This window comes from Abramis brama, assembly GCF_963993115.1.
Source record: "Abramis brama genome assembly, chromosome: 23".
Taxonomy (NCBI): Eukaryota; Metazoa; Chordata; class Actinopteri; order Cypriniformes; family Leuciscidae; genus Abramis; species Abramis brama.
This window is the reverse complement of record NC_139985.1, coordinates 27,103,605-27,120,202: the sequence shown is the minus strand read 5'-3', so window position 1 is coordinate 27,120,202 and position 16,598 is coordinate 27,103,605. Positions and strand designations below refer to the sequence as shown.

Sequence of the window (16,598 nt, the reverse complement as noted above, 5' to 3'; positions counted from 1 at the left end):
GAATGAATATGTTGCACTTCCTGCTTCCAGCAGTGGCACTATGACCGTGACTCTCAATAGCCACATTCATTATATCCACTATTTTCAACAATGTTATAGTCTATTTATGGACTAAATGCAGTCCATCTGCCACTATCTACGCATTCTATCTATCTTTAACCATGATAAAAAATTATACTTTTTAATATGAAACTAAACCACCAATGGCGGCAACTCCTTGTGTTAAAGGAACACGCCGACTTTTTGGGACTTTGGGACTTTAGCTTGTTCACCGTATCCCCCAGAGTTAGATAAGTCCATACATACCCTTTTCATCACAATCACTCCGCAGAAGTAGCAGTTCCCAGTATGTATACGGTTAGAAGATGGCTGTGTCTCATGTGACCTTGTTATTTGTACACACTGGCCCTCATTTATCAAAAGTGCGTACACCAAATTTCCAGCGTACACCTGGCGTACACCCAAAACCACGGTGACTTTGAGATTTATCAATATGGACGTTGGCGTACGGCACGCTCAAATCCTACGCCAGCTCAGGAGGTGGTGTACATGTACGCACGTTTTGAGTTAGTGCGGAAATGCGCAGAAAAACAATTCCTAACACCACAAAACGCACTGACAAACTAAAAGATATGATATATTATGACCCACTGTAAAAAAAAACAACAACATAGTAATTATAAACTTCAGTGTTTATTTTTGTGCAACATGGACTTCAATGTTTAATTTGTGTGACTTTACCAAAGCATTTGATTTGTAGGCATATTATGTATTCCTTCAGTTGCGAGCCTGTGCGCTTTACCTGACGTTTCAGGGTTAGGCCCGGCAGGTGCGCACGGACTGGGTTCAGTAATGAAAGGCTTTCAATGACCAAAAAATAATTCAGACTGACAAAATAATAAAAATGACATTCTTCTTCTTTTAAATAATAATAATAATAATACAAATAATAATAATAACGACATTCTTCTTCTAAGTAAGGGATAATGTATAGCGAGGCGGTTTAATAGCGAATAACAACCCTGACAGGCTGAACTGGATCAGCCTGAAGGGGTTGTTATTCACAACAACCGCCTCGCTATACATTATCACGCTTATTACATGGCTACCTACAAAATAAATCAATAATTTGACACAAAATGTTGATTTAAAAAGGTTTATTGATTTAAAAAACGATTGTATTGCTTCCGCTAAAAGAAAATGGTCCGTTCCGCGTCCATAGCAATGCTCTGTTTTTCATGGCAACGGTGTGTTATACTTCGCAGCGTCTGTTATCAAGAAATAACACACCGCATTCTACATTGGAATTCAACCAAACCATGTAATAAATTATCCTGACTACGTCAGACTTCGTACTTCCGCTCAATTTCATTTCGCTTCTGTACTCAGCCTGAGACCGCGTCAGAGCTTTCCGTTTTTCTCCGGCCTGAAAACAGCCGGCCAATCAACGAACAGAGGGCGGGCTGAGAGCCGTGACGTAGACGCTGATTGTACCGTGGATGTGTAGATTTACTTCACATAATCTGCAAAAGTCGTTCACAGCCATGTTCACTCCGGTATTTCCCTCAATGGTTTGGTTTTCGCATCATACATGTGTTTACAGTGGAAGTTAGATGCGGCTGAGCATGCGCATAACACACGCCATAACCAAACGTCATGTGATTGGCTTACGGGTAACCAATGATTTTAAGCTTCAGACTAGCGCCCCCAGGCGGTAAAGAAAACGCTTTTCTATTACGGAACTCCAGACTCTCTCTACGAAGCAAAGCGAAGTAGCAGAGTCTGGTATTACCAGGCTAGTAATAAATAACAATAAGCGTCATTAATAATAAAAATCATAATAATAAGAATATTACAAATTGTCATGCAATTATTAATGTGAATGAATGGTACTCCACATAACATCATCATCACTATTGTACACCCCAATACATGTGACGTGATACGAAATTAAATGCTAATTGTTTCAAAACACGTGCTGTAAAATAATGCATTGTGATAGGTCATTTGCTCATCCAAACAGCTATTTAAACTGGATTTCCACCGTATTCCCACTCTTTAAACTCCCAAATAAAACGATTTTGTTTCTTTCCACTTCCCTGGTGATGGTCTCGATCTCCACGTCGGAGAAGTTTCTCTTCTTTGCCGTCTTCCGTGTGTCCATGGCGTAAAATGAGGGCGTGAGGGAAGCGGCGACTTGAATATATAGGGGCGTGTTATTCTAATGACGATCGTTTTCAGCCGCGGCATTTATCAAGGGCAGGTATTGCGTACACCTGGATTTCAAAGGTACGCACAGCTTCATAAATTAGGCGGTGAGAGGAGTGCAAGCATAATCTTACGCCAACATATACGCCCGTTTCTACGCAAGAATGATAAATGAGGGCCACTGTGACTACAAATCACAACATGGAAATAGGAAAATGTTGGCGTTATTTTGTCACTTATTGGGAGCAGTATGCTAGCTGGAGCCGTTTACCTCCAGTCTTTGTGCTAAGCTAGGCTAGCAGTGGGTGCGTCAGACAGAGTTACGGCACGCACGGCGATGAGAAGGGTATGTATGGACTTATCTAACTCTGGGGGATATGGTGAATAAGCTAAAAAGTCCCAAAAAGTTGGGGTGTTCCTTTAAAAGAGTGAGTCATTGATTCAATTCAGTTAAATGATTCATTCAATTCAGCTGATTCATTCATGTGTGAATTGCAAAGTCCGCCTCTGCATCATGCAGTCGTTGTTGTCGAACCCTGAATATTGCTAAAAATTGTTAAATTCTGTTTAAAGGCATTTGCAGACGAGAAGATCTTTACTGTGCTGAGTGAAACGCTCTACAACCTTCTTCAACTGGTGAGGGTCGAATCTATGTTCATATGCCAGATGGTGTGATTGATTGGAAATATCATTCATAATTCCTCATGTTTTTCTCTGAGGACTGGGAGCAAAGAGCCGAAGAAGATAATTTACTGATTGAGAGAATTTTGCTGCTGGTCAGAAATGTGTTGCACGTCCCTGCAGACCCATATGAGGAAAAGGTGAGAGTTTGTAGACTTGAACATGCTCACAGAAATCTCATCCATGATATGCCACACATCCTTGATATTCACTGACCTAGTAATCAAAATAAAATTCAAACAACTTGACCTTGATATTTACATACATAAGAGGTTACTCGGTAACACTTTATTTTACAGTGTCATTGTTATATATGTTACATGTAATTACTGTAGTAATAACTATAAATTATGCATAATTACATGCAATTAACCCTAAACCAAACCCTAATCCTAACCCTATAGTAAGTACATGTAGTTAATTATTATCACTCAGTACTTAAATGTATAATTACACTGTAATACTGACACCTTAAAATAAAGTGGAACCGGTTACTCTACAATACAAACATGCTGCAAGTTTCAAAAAAATAAATAAATGTATTTGCTTATTTAATTACTTCATAAAATTCTTCAAAAAAGCCATTGTAGTTTTACTGTTGTTTTGTAAAACAAAATGATTATTATTAGGGGCCGAGCACATCTGTTATTGCCCATGCCCCTGATCCCCCATCTTTCTCTCAACATTTTCCCAAGTTCTGCTAGCCCCAGTTTTGCTGCTGAAGATAAACTCTGAGATGCTATTAAACAGCATTCGGTTAGACACAACAAGTTCACACCGTTTGCCTTTGGGAATGTTGTGTTTTTTTTGTGTTGGATGATTTGCGTGCGTTTATGTGCAGAATGTGGATGATGATGCCAGTGTTCACGATAAACTGCTGTGGGCCGTTCACATGAGCGGACTGGATGATCTGCTGAAGTTTCTGGCCTGTGCTCAGAGTGAACAGCAATGGAGCTTCCACATCCTGGAAATCATCTCCCTCATGTTCAGAGATCAGGTGACATGATGTTTCAAATAAGGCTGAGTATTTTGTGTGTAAAGGATCTTTCAAGGAATAGTTCACCCTACTATTGTAATTCTATCATCAACTAATGCCCTCATGTTTATAACCTAATAGATTTCTTCTTCAGAACACAATCTTGGCTATGTTGGTTCATGCAATGCGAGTGAATGGTTATCAAATCGTTGAAGCTCTAAAAAGCACATAAAGGCGGAAGTAATCCATGTGGATTATTTCTGAAGTGATCTGATCGTAGCGACATTTTCCGTATGTTTTGCCATTTCATTTTTTAGGCACAATGATTTAAAATGACAATTTCTAGAACTTGAGCCACAGTTTTGCTCCAACCCTAATCAGACACACCTGATCTAATCAAGGTCTTCAGGATTACTAGAAACTTCCTTGCAGGTGTGAGTTGGAGCTGGTTGGAGCTAAACTGTGCAGAGCTGTGGCCCTCAGGGAATTGAGTTTGAGATCACTGATGTAGATAATGCTAGGAAGTGTAATCGAGCTTGAAATCATGAGCACCAAAGTTTTTTTTTTTAAAGGATTTGAATTGATTGTCTGTTATTACTCAACCTAGTAGATCGCTTTTAGTTTAATTTTAGTAAAGGTTTGGTGAATGGTTACCAAACCTTTACTAAAATAAAACTAAAAGCGATTGAGTAATAACAGACTTGCATTTATTGGATGAACTGCTGAAATACTTTGCTTGTGGAAGTCGGTTAGCATGAGAGAATTAGCATTTTTGGGTGAACTATTCCTTTCTGATTGCAAGTTCAATAGAACACCTTGGAGTTTTACACTAAAATGCACTGGAATCTTTTCATCTCGCATATTTAATAATCGCCTGTATGTTTTTGGCACGACTCCTGCAGACTCCTGAGCTTCTGGTGAGTGCAGGACAGATGCGTTCTGCCCAGGAGAAACAGAAAGACATGCAGGAGCTGGAGTTATTGAGACAGAAAGAACTAGCTGAAAAACGCAGCCGTACGCTACTGAGAGGCACCAGGTGAGAGAATGTGATCATATTAGGTATGGGTCAGGATTGTTGACTAATTTATCATTTGTTATTGATATTTTTTAAGCCATGTTTTTAGCAGCAGTGCTTAAAATGATTAGTTCACCCTCGTGTCATAATACAGCTAGTCAGCTATCTTTGCACTAGATCATATCTTCACATGAACCTACTAAGCAAATACAACAATCATTTGTTCTCTTCTCTTATTTAGACACTCTCGTTTCCGTGGCTCGTATGTCATTCAAGGATTGAAGTCGGTTGGAGAGAAAGATGTGATTTTTCACCAAGGAATTCACAATGTAAGTGTCACTTTAAAACAATTACACAAGTTAGAATTTCATATTTCAGTGGACTTTTAGTTTTAGTTTTTGTAAGTACCTCTCTTTTATTAACACGTATGTTTTTTTGATGTCTTAAGTATAAGAACTATTCTCATGACGTGGGTAAGCCCGTGAGACGTGTACCCAAACGCAAACAGATGGCTCAAGACTCGGAGAGCCAACGACGCTCGGCGTTAAATGTGCGTCTCTTCCTGCGCGAGTTCTGCATCGACTTCCTGGAGAACTGCTATAATCGACTTATGTACCTTGTGAAGGTGAATAATGACATCCACGTCACTGAAACTCAAACTCTCTCTCTATATGAGTTTTTCCTATCATGCGTCTTGTTTTCCGAGCAGGAGGGGTTGATCCGAGAACGGGCACAGCAACATGATGAGACGTACTATCTGTGGGCTTTGACCTTCTTCATGGCCTTTAACCGGGGTCAGAACTTCAGACCGGATGTGGTGTCTGAGACCATGTCCATCCGCACCTTTCATTTCATTGAGAAGAACATCACCAACTACTATGAGATGATACTCACGGACAAGAGGGATGCCACATCCTGGTCTCGCAGGTTGGTCTTGTAATTTTACTCTTGGCTATTTTTTTTATTTTATTTTACCTTTATTTTACCAGGAAGTCTCATTGAGATCAAAAATCTCTTTTACAAGAGAGACCTGGCCAAGGTAGCAGTCATACATAAACACAACATAGTAAAAAAAAAATACTACATACATACATACAATCATGCAAAAATCATTCAAAATACAAGGACCTCTCAAGAAAAACAACTACATGTCTCCTTTACCACATTTTTTATGATGGTCTTAAATTTATTATTCAATTTTAATTGATGGTTATGGGTAGAGATGCACCGGTCGACTGGCCATAAATCAGAACCGGTCGGTTTTTGCTCCAAACACGTGATCGATATTTGCCTTATTTTCTGGCCGATTTAATTTGGCCGATCTCTCTTCTGGACTTGCGCACAAACTGCATTGTCATCATTTCCCAAAATTTGATTTCTCTGGATCGACCATATTAATTTCTCGATTTTAATTGGTAATGGGTTTCTTAAATCTGTTGTTTTCTGTTGATGCGTGAGCAAAATTCACCAAACATTTGTAGTGCGCCTGCCATCCAATCGCAAAAAACGTTGTTACTTTGAAATATGAAGTACAGTCTCAACTTCAAAATAAGTCTTTTTTATTAAAAATTTCAAACAATAAATGTGGTTTTGGTGCTCTTCAGCTCAGATCAGGCGCACGTAAACTGATCTCATCTCCTCTTTACTACAGCACGAAATAAACAAGGGGGAACACCAGAGAGTATATTGAAAGATACATTACAGCTTACCGAAATGAATCCCGTCTCATGTAATCACTCAATCAGTGTTTCAACGGAGGAAAGACGTCAATAAAGCAGCTTGTAGGCTATACAATGTCACTTAACCTTACATTTACCTCAAACAAGCGATTCAATGTCCATAAATTCATTGCTTAGCTAGAAAAAAAACTAAAGAGGATTTTGCTAAATATGTGCACTGTATTGCAAATTCATTATATTTTTACTTAACCTGTTAGTGATGTCTTAAATATTTAATGTATGTTTGAATAAATCTGTCATGAAAACAAGTTATAAACATTAAAAATTATTGTAATTAATTTATTACTGTAATATTTCACAAACAAACTGGAATAGAAACATTTCTGTTATTAAAAAGTTGATATAAAAACTGCCTTATGTGCAATTTAAATGTTTGTACAACTCCGTTTTAGCTATTTGAGTGTTTTTCAGTAGCATTCAAGTATGAAAATGAATAAATGCAAAAAATAAACTGGCAAGGATTTAAAATGCATGCAAATAATAAACTTTCATGTTGACGCGAGTGTAAGAGCGATAGCGGTAATAATCAAAAAGCATAATAATCAAAAAACAGCCATTGAACGACAACTGATAGAATGTGTACTGTAGCATAATACTAACAATCTCACTGTAAAGGTAGTTTGTTGAGGCATTTTTTTTTATTGTTCACATCATATCGCATGTCTTGTTTGGAGAATTTGTTTCTGAACCGGTCACATTTTCTTCCTTGGTAAAAAGTGATCTATTATATTTGAACACAATAATCACTCTCAGATTCGCACAAAAAAATATCAGTCCGAGATCCCGCGAATGAGTTGGTCTCGGGCCGCTTGAAAACGAACTCTGGAGCGGTTCGCTTGTGGTGAGAAGGCAATCAGACCCAATGGACCAACGAACCAGGCTGTACCACAATGGGTCAAAAGCAGAAGTGTTTGTTTTGCTAACGCCTCTCGAAATGAATCGTGGGTTAACCTAGAGCAAAGACGAAGTGAAATGCTGATATTTGGTCAGACAAGCATATTTCAGAGCAACCATCCAAAACACATTAAAAATATTTTAGTTTACAAGGTGTTTAGCGAGCATCTCAAAGAGATGGGCTTTAATCGTTTGATTTAATCCTGACAGATGACCTAAATGAGTCGAATCCCAGAACATATACAGTTTATCACACGTGACTTGTTTAAAATGTTGCCTCGTGAAAGGTGAGCCAAGAAGAAATTGCAACATGTCGAACAAAGCGACTGTCTTCAGGTCTGAAAACTCCCTGAATCTTGTGTTGAACTATAAGAACCGACATCTACATATTTGAAAAGGTAATATTACTTATTTAAAGTGAAGTACTGTTAATATGAATCGATATCTTCTGTTTTTACCAGGATGCATTTGGCTCTGAAGGCGTATCAGGAACTGCTGCTGACAGTAAATGAAATGGATCGCTCAAAGGATGAAAACATCCGACACAGTTCCAGCGTCATCAAGAGTATGTTTTATTTCTCTTCCTTTTTAAATCTGTAAAATGGATTAGGTAATTACCTTGGTTTTAAATGTTACTTTTCCTCTGTGACTCCCATCTAACTGTCACTTGTTTGGTTTTCTTCCGGTGTGTGCAGGTAATATCTTTTATCTGATGGAGTTCAGGGAGATTTTTCTGACTCTCTTGCGTAAATTTGATGAGCGAATGCAGCCGCGCTCATTCCTCCGAGACCTGGTGGAGTCCACACATCTGTTTCTGAGGATGCTGGAGAGATTCTGCAAGGGCCGAAACAATCTGGTGGTGCAGGTGAGACCTGAGACGGCATTAGTTGAGATCACTGGATAAGCTGAACCAAAATGACATGTGGTGTGTGCCATTAACATTTACTTGTATGCATTTGGCAGATGCTTGTTTCGATTGCCTGGTCCAAACCCAAGTTCGATTGCTCCTCCTGCTGGATTGTGTTCATATTAGAGGTCGATCGATTCATCGGTTTTGCCGATATATCAGTGGCGATAGTTGATTGGTGGAACTATCGTTATCGTCAAATATCCACACCGATCGTTTTTCCGGGTTGCGTCTGTTGCTGGGGCGGCTTGTGCGCAGTCATTACATGAGAGCTCTGAGAAGAGACTGCCGACATTATACAGAGTGAGAGCGCCCTCTAGAGGACAAATAACAAACTATCACTGGCTGAGTTGTTTAACACAAAAGTACATTTTGCCATATCATTATAAAGTAATTAATTTGTTGACTAGATGCTGCATTAGCAGAGAAAGAACAGCAGTGTGTTTGCCGTCGAGGCTGAGAGGACTAACATTAGTATTGGCTAACCTCAAGCGGTTAAAACAAAGTGACAAAAACGCACGCAAACCTGACCCCAATGTTTTATGCTGCATTTGTTATCTATCTAATTGAATTAGTTTATATCCAGCTGGTCCCTTTTATGCATTCATTAACCGGCGAAGTTTCATATTTAAAGACTTTGAATCAGAAACGCATTCGATTTAGTTATTTATTTTTATCACTACAATACATATTGTTATTTTGATTAGATACTCATCAAGTGTTCTAAAATAGAAGCAAATAAAGTGAGAGACTATACATGTAATATAGGTCTACATTTATAATTTTAATGGCCATCTTTAAGCATGAATCTTTGGATTTATATGCAATAGTAACACTTCACAATAAGATTCAATTTTTAGCATTAACTAAGGTTAATAAATGTTGAAGTATTATTAATTGTTAGTTTAATTAAAAAAATTACCAATACATTTTAAATTGAGTTTTAATTTAAATTTTATCTGTTATTACCTTAGTTAATGTACTATGAACTAACATGAATGATAAAGGTAAAATTGTATTGCTCAAATAGTAATGCATGCAGTAAAAACGTATACTGTATATTGCATGATGCATATAGTTCATGAAAGCTAGCTAATCGGCCTTGTTAACAAATGGGACTTGCAAAGTGTTACCTATGACATGTACGTATGTTTCTAGGTTATAGCTAAAGAAACACACATTTGTAATATTACCTGTAATATTTTAATGTTTAAATTATTTTCTGTAGAGTTTGTTCTGTAGAACTTCTCATTTTAATATTCATATTTATATATTTCATTTAGCACATTTCAGTTCAGCACTGTTTTACGTGGAGTGTTATGTTTGTTTTTCATCCAGTATAAAATGTAAAAAAATATCGGTTGAATAATCGTTATCAGCATGCGCGGTCAAACCTAAATATCGGTCTTGGTAAAGTCCACTATCGGCCGAACACTAGTTCATATTATATTATTAAGGTCTGAACCTCGGTGCGTGTGCATTATCAGAGCAGAGGCTGTTGTTTTGGTGACAGCCATGCAGGAGAAGGCAGCAAAATGCGTAGCGTTGCTCGCCTCGCTTTCATATTTGTTTTTTGATCCTTTGGTTTTGTTTCCAAAGCATCAGCGCATAACGACACTTGAGTCTATCTGCCGAGAATGCACTGCAAATGTTCTAAAGAACGCAAGAGTCTATTTGTGCTGAAGGAGAATAGAAATAAGATATACACCTGATCTGATTCACTGTAATGCACAGACAATACAACACTGACCTATATTCCGCTATGGCAAGAGAAATTAATTATGAAAAGTTTATTCGTGGTGGACGTTGTGCACAAACCCTGTTTGTAGAGAAACACTAGTAAAATATTACTCCAGTAAAAGTGAGGTTTCTAATGCGAGACAAACAAGATAGACCTAAAATAGGTTAGAACTTAGTCTGACATTACTATGAATTATTATTAGGAACACACTTGATCTGAGAATATCATATTACTCCCGGATCTTGGGTTTTGTGAGCAAATCAAGTGTTTATTGTTCGGTTAATTGACTCTTTTAAATGTTAAACTTCTAGATCAGTGGAATTCACAAATGAACCATTCGATGCTGTGAACCAGTTGATTGAAAAGAATCCGCTCACGAAACGGACATCACTATCGGGTCTCGGAGAAGATCTCGAATTCTTCATTTTAAAATAACGAGAAACAGCATGTTTTCCTGAAATTAAGTGGAGGAAAAAGTCTAATTTTATGCTTTGCAATGTAGTGAAGAAAATGCATAGATTTGAATGACATAAGATCCATCATTTCAGACCAAGGACAATTGAGCGACTCGTACACAACTATTAAGGTTCAAACATTCATTGATGCTGAAGAAGGCAACATGTGGCATTAAGATTCGGGGCAGTTGTTTTTTTTTTTTGTTTTTTTTCTATGGTGATGAAACTTGAAAATAAATTTTACTAGCAAGGATTTTACAAAAACATTTCTTTTTTTGACTTTTAGAAAAGAAGAGTGAAACGAAGGAAACGTAGCAAGAAGAGCCTTCAGACAGAGCCCTCAGCTGAAGACTTGGAACAGACATGGCAGATCGTGTCTCAAGAGCTCATATCTTCTGGCTTTCAGGTGAGTTATAGAAAATCAGGAACAGAACGAAAACAAGCATTTTTAATAACAAATTACCATTTTGATCTTCGTCAGAGAGTAAAAACATTAAATTTTGAGAATCTTTAAAGTGACACACTTGACAATGTGACATACTTGGGTTAATTTCCCAAATATTCAGTCTGATTACAAATACCATGTGTGTTAAATGAACACATGTTGTGCGTATAAACACACTTGTGTGCTGTTTCTCATGTTGGCCTGCAGCTGTCAGAGAGTCTGACTGAGGGTGCTGTGCCCTTCGACGCCGCATCTGACACTCCAGTCAATGAGCAGAGGACTGAAGCGTTGCTCAAGATTCAAGACTGCATCATATCTCGCTCAGGACCTGAAGCTTTGAGTTTACTCCGAGCTGCACGGTAAGACATAGGGTTGTGCCGATAGACGATAGTATCGTGTATCGACGATAGTCAGAGATATCGCTGCTGGCAGATGCCTTTGACGATATCAATACGATAATTAGCTTGTTTTCCCATTAATGTATTAAATCATTATTATTATTATTATGAAGCTAGTATTGTTACTAAATTAATTAGGAACTACAATTAATTTGCCCTGCCTAAATTCATAACGACATCACCACATAACCACACTTGCGACATCACCGACGCGCGTATGAGATCCATTCACAAATTGTCAAGAGTAGGCTACTTGTTTTAACAGACGCATCATTCTTATACAGAGCCAAGATGAAGACGGCATCGTTGTTCGTCAGTATTTTGTTTCCATAGCACATTAACAAAACATTTAATGACACTAATAAAACAATACAATTACAAAATATTAATGATAATAATAATATCACTAAAATTATATAGGCCTAATAACAGTCTTTAGTTCACGAACGCAGCACAACTCTGCCATCTGTGAAAATCAAAAGCAACTTCAAACACTTGTTTAACAAGTATTCTTCTAATTGTTTTACTGTCTATAATGTAAGTCCACAAGAGAAATATTAAGCCAGTAAATTAAGATAGTTGCTATACCGTTATATCCATCGTCGTCTCTGAGAGAACGCGCCGTTAATGCAGCGAAAGCTCAGTCCGTTTCTGCTTTCATTTTCAGGGAATGAGCGCGTTTACGTGCACGTTATTAACTTGATTATGCTGAATAAACTGACAATGCATGTCATGTAAACACATTAACCCGTTTTCCTTTATCGGAGTCAAGTCACAATTTTAAGTATAAACCGATCGACTTTTAGATTTTTGCCTTTGATTTCTCCCGGCATTTAAAACACATTAACCCGCGTTCTTTGGGCTTATTGAAGTGCGATATGTGAAGTGCATCCAGACAGAGAGAGCGCTAGTAGGAGGACATGTATCACAAACTCCGACTCTTTCTTGACCTAAGAAATTATTAAAACGTGTTCCCATCTCGTGCAGAAGTACAGTCAAAATTCTGCATCTGTAACGGCATGAGAGGATAATGTGTGTCCGTAAATTTCCCGCTGACATGTTGAAATACTCTGAGTCAGATACAAGAATGATTATAGGATCTTTTTTTACCTCACTATACCGGGAAATAACCTGATTTAGCCTATTAATAAACACTCCACCTTTGCTAGCAAAATAGAAAACAATTCTCATATATAAAACGAACTAATAAAACAAGCAAATTAACGAGTAAATAAGCAAGTTAATAATCAAATAAGTAAGCCCCGCCCCCTCACGATAATATCGTGTAACGCCGATCTCACAGGCTGACGATAGGACGATATGAAAATGGAGCATATCGCCCAACACTAGTAAGACATCAGCCACACCAACACCTAGAGAGTGTCATCTTGTTTCTCACCGTTTTTAAATGCCTAGCTTTGTCAGAGCTTTATCACATCATGCCATTTCTCCACACAAGAAAAAATGTGTGTGACGCTGATTGATTCACCCGGTCCTTGAAAGATGTCATTTGTCACTGATGCATTAAATGGTTCGTAGAAGATCTGTCAATAATTTAAAATATGTAACGAGTAATGTCATAATGTTGGTCATAGTTAACATCTTAATGTAATTAGTTCAAAGAAAACTCATTTCTCATGTGGAATTATTACAGCAGTTTTTGTGGATGACAGATTTCGGCAACCATACATGACACTCGAATTAAAAAAGAGATTCTGTGTATTTCAAAATGCATTAAGCCACTAAAAAGTATGTTCTGTATAGTATGAATAAATATATTATGAATGAAATCCAGACGTAATACATTCGCCATGTTGTTACCGTGTGACCTACCAGCGTCAATTGCGTTGCGTCACTGGCATTTAGAAATCCTCTCCCGGTGCCTCATGGGATAGGAAAGTGTCCTTCATATGCACACTTAAGAATCTTGCCCGAAGAAGTAGGTCATCTGGGTGCTTTTTTTCCTGCTCTTTTATGAGTACTGTGAATTTGGACGTACTACTTCTGTCACATACTGTTTTTCGCCTACTATATGGTAGGGAAGGATGCGATTTCGGATGCAGCCAATAATCCAAAATTGCCAGAATATGTATATGTATAATATAATGTCCAGCGGTATATAACCTTCCCCTTTGTTTGTGAAAGAGGGAGATTGTTGCTGCAGCTATGATTAATTTCAGTCAGCTAGAAGATTTCAGGCTGGTTTTAGATATGATGGTTTAAGAAAACAAATTTGATAAATGCATTAACAGTGTTAAATAAGTGTTATTTAAAGGGGTGGTATAATGCCCTTTTCACAAGATGTCAAATAAGTCTTTGATGTCCCCAGAGTGTGTATGTGAAGTTTTAGCTCAAAATACCCCACAGATATTTTTATATAGCATGTTAAAATTGTCACTTTTTTGAGGGTAAGCAAAAACGTACCGGTTTTGTGTCTGTCCCTTTAAATGCAAATGAGCTGCTGCTCCCGGCACAGGGGGCGGAGCTTCAAGAGCTTGCGCTCACACAGGCATGCACTAAAAATTTCAAAACCTTTTAGACTTTTATGTTCAAACCGGAGTCAGATAATGATGGAGAGACTCAAGAAGAAGTGACAACATGTAGAAGCAACAGGACATTTCTGAATGGTTAGTTGATGAATTTATGTAGCTTATGTGTAGTTATCTTCTAGTCATTGATTAGCATATTCTGTCTTTATAATCTATAAATCGTGTTCAGGGGGCGGGGTTTATGTCAATTTTAGGGTTGGTGATGTCACTAACCCGGGAGGATTGTAGTCCTTAAAAAGCGATTTCTTTAAAAGCAAATATCTCCCTTTGCTTTGAACTTTGAACGTTGTAACTTTGCAGATGTTGTTTATGCTCAAACAGCAACATTACACACTAACTAAAGTTAGAAAAGTGAAATCATAATCAACCACCCCTTTAATTGCATACATTAAAGCTTATTCTTTATATTTTGTTCGATATTTGCTTCCTGTGATAGCAGCAAACAAAATCCATTCACTTGTCTTGTCAAACATTCACTGTGATTTTTAATAATTACAATATTTCTGCTGTTTTTGTTATCTGATAGAAAAGGTTATGACGGAGTTAGGACTTTTTCTGACTTGCAGAAAGAAAGGATGTACTCATTCTCTGGGATTTGTGTGTTGAATCAGGGCAGTGTGGCCTGAAGGAGAAACGTTTGGATCTGTTGAGGTGGAACCGGAGGAGGAACTAGAACTTCTGAAGCAGATTCTCTTCACTAAGCTCCCTAGTAAGATCACAATACTACACTATATTACTGTACCTGATCCCATCACAAACAATATTACATTATACAACTTACCCAATACCATTATTGACAAGACTGCAGTGTTCTGCTATTCCCGGCACTGTCATAAACAATACTACACTGTACTACTAAACCTGATAGTATGGTTATACTTCTAGGTAGATATTCCCAGGGAATACGTTAACTGATCAAATATAAATTATGATTCTGTTCAAGGCTGCATTTTCCTCACCTTTTTATCCCCTTGAGCTTTTTTGATTTACCATCTTTCTGCTCTGTAATTTTACATCAATGTTTGATTGGTTGATTGTTTTTTCTGAGAGATTTTTGTAAAATAAAGAACTACCTGCAATTCTTCGTCGTGTTTCTTAGTAGATGCTAAATAGTAAATGTTTCTCTTTTGCAGCATGGCTGATGTTTGTCAAAAGTTAATTGACAGGGCGCTTTATGCAGTCTCTCTGCTGCCTGAAAAGTTGAAATGTTCAGCAGCTTATTATTATTTGCATCAATATTTAACTTATTTCATCTTTTTATTTTCAAATGAAGTGTTTTCCATTATCAATAGTTTTTTGCTTTAGTATCAAAATTCAAATCAATAATCAGTACATTTTACTGGTTTTGGTACTGACTCCTAAAACATTGGTTTTCTGTTTTTCAACCTGATACCATTACAAACAATACTCTACTGTTATTGCCAGTACTAGAGCAGAGTGATAGATGGACTTTGTCTTTGTGTTGTGTAGGGTCCGCTCCTTTAGATTCGGCTCTGGAGGAAGAGGATGGAGTCGAGTTGGAGGAAGAGGAAGAGCTGGAGTCTGTTGCTGTGTCTGAGACGGAGTTCAACTTCTTAGATTTCATCAAGAGGTGCGTGGAGAATTATTTACACTGACAGGTGAAACTCGAAAAATTAGAATATCGTGCAAAAGTTATAATTTTGATGATTATGGTTTACAGTTTATGAAAACCCCAAATTCAAAATCTCAGAAAATTAGATTATTACATGAAATCAATAAAAAAAAATATATATTTTAAATACAGAAATGTCGGCCCTCTGAAAAGTATAATCATGCATATGTATATAGTTATATATACTAAATCTATTAGTTTCACCTTTTAATTTGAATTACTGAAATACACGAACTTTTGCACAATATTCTAATTTTCTGAGTTTCACCTGTAGAGCAGATGTAAAGAGTTAATTTTCCCAGCTAAAAACTAAACTTCCAGTCTTGTATTTTCTGTATTGATAAAACCAATATGCCAATAAAGATTGTTTTAATGCAGTCAGTGGTTCTCAAATCTGTTCCTGAAGCCCCCCAACAGTGCAAGTCAATCTTCTTTATCTGACATAAACAGGTCCCCCTGTAGTCAATCATTTTATCCCTTAAAACTCATCTTTGATCACCATAATTACATTTAATGCCATTTCCTGTGGCTAAAAATATTCTTCATGCCTTGAATGTAACGCTACACCCTGATATATCTGCCATTTCCAATGAACACATGAACGCTGGGTAATCTCAGACGACTTAATCCAGATATTTGAATTAAATCCACAAACTCGTTTGAAGAACCAAATTAGCCAGAGATCAGTTATCACAGTTAGAAGATCTGGCATCTGTCAAATCATCTCAGATGTATTAAGCGAGGTACGAAGAATGGACCCCAGTGGTGAACCTCAGCTAACATCACTGATGGTGTGTCCAGGCGCATCACAAGATGATTTATGATTCAAATGGAAAAAGCCAAATATTTGACAGTTTATTGGCCTTGTTGACAAAAGCTGCTTTTCCACTGTCGGGCCAAACCGTTCTCGTGCTTAACCGTTCTTTTCTGTGCCCGTCTGCCCCAGCCGGGACCGAT

The 16,598-nt window shown here is 37.6% G+C and overlaps 1 protein-coding gene across 1 annotated transcript in view; it reads left to right on the top strand.

Moving 5' to 3' along the window:
- The window catches only part of timeless (timeless circadian clock), a 32,907-nt gene that overhangs the window by 4,132 nt on the left and 12,177 nt on the right, over positions 1 to 16,598 (top strand). Inside the window, exons 5-17 of the mRNA XM_084101384.1 lie at positions 2,782 to 2,844; positions 2,928 to 3,029; positions 3,731 to 3,886; positions 4,768 to 4,901; positions 5,122 to 5,209; positions 5,329 to 5,505; positions 5,590 to 5,807; positions 7,975 to 8,078; positions 8,209 to 8,378; positions 10,903 to 11,022; positions 11,269 to 11,420; positions 14,620 to 14,717; positions 15,479 to 15,599. Of these exons, the coding sequence (XP_083957510.1) occupies positions 2,782 to 2,844; positions 2,928 to 3,029; positions 3,731 to 3,886; positions 4,768 to 4,901; positions 5,122 to 5,209; positions 5,329 to 5,505; positions 5,590 to 5,807; positions 7,975 to 8,078; positions 8,209 to 8,378; positions 10,903 to 11,022; positions 11,269 to 11,420; positions 14,620 to 14,717; positions 15,479 to 15,599 (1,703 nt within the window). The remainder of the gene's footprint in view (positions 1 to 2,781; positions 2,845 to 2,927; positions 3,030 to 3,730; positions 3,887 to 4,767; positions 4,902 to 5,121; positions 5,210 to 5,328; positions 5,506 to 5,589; positions 5,808 to 7,974; positions 8,079 to 8,208; positions 8,379 to 10,902; positions 11,023 to 11,268; positions 11,421 to 14,619; positions 14,718 to 15,478; positions 15,600 to 16,598) is intronic.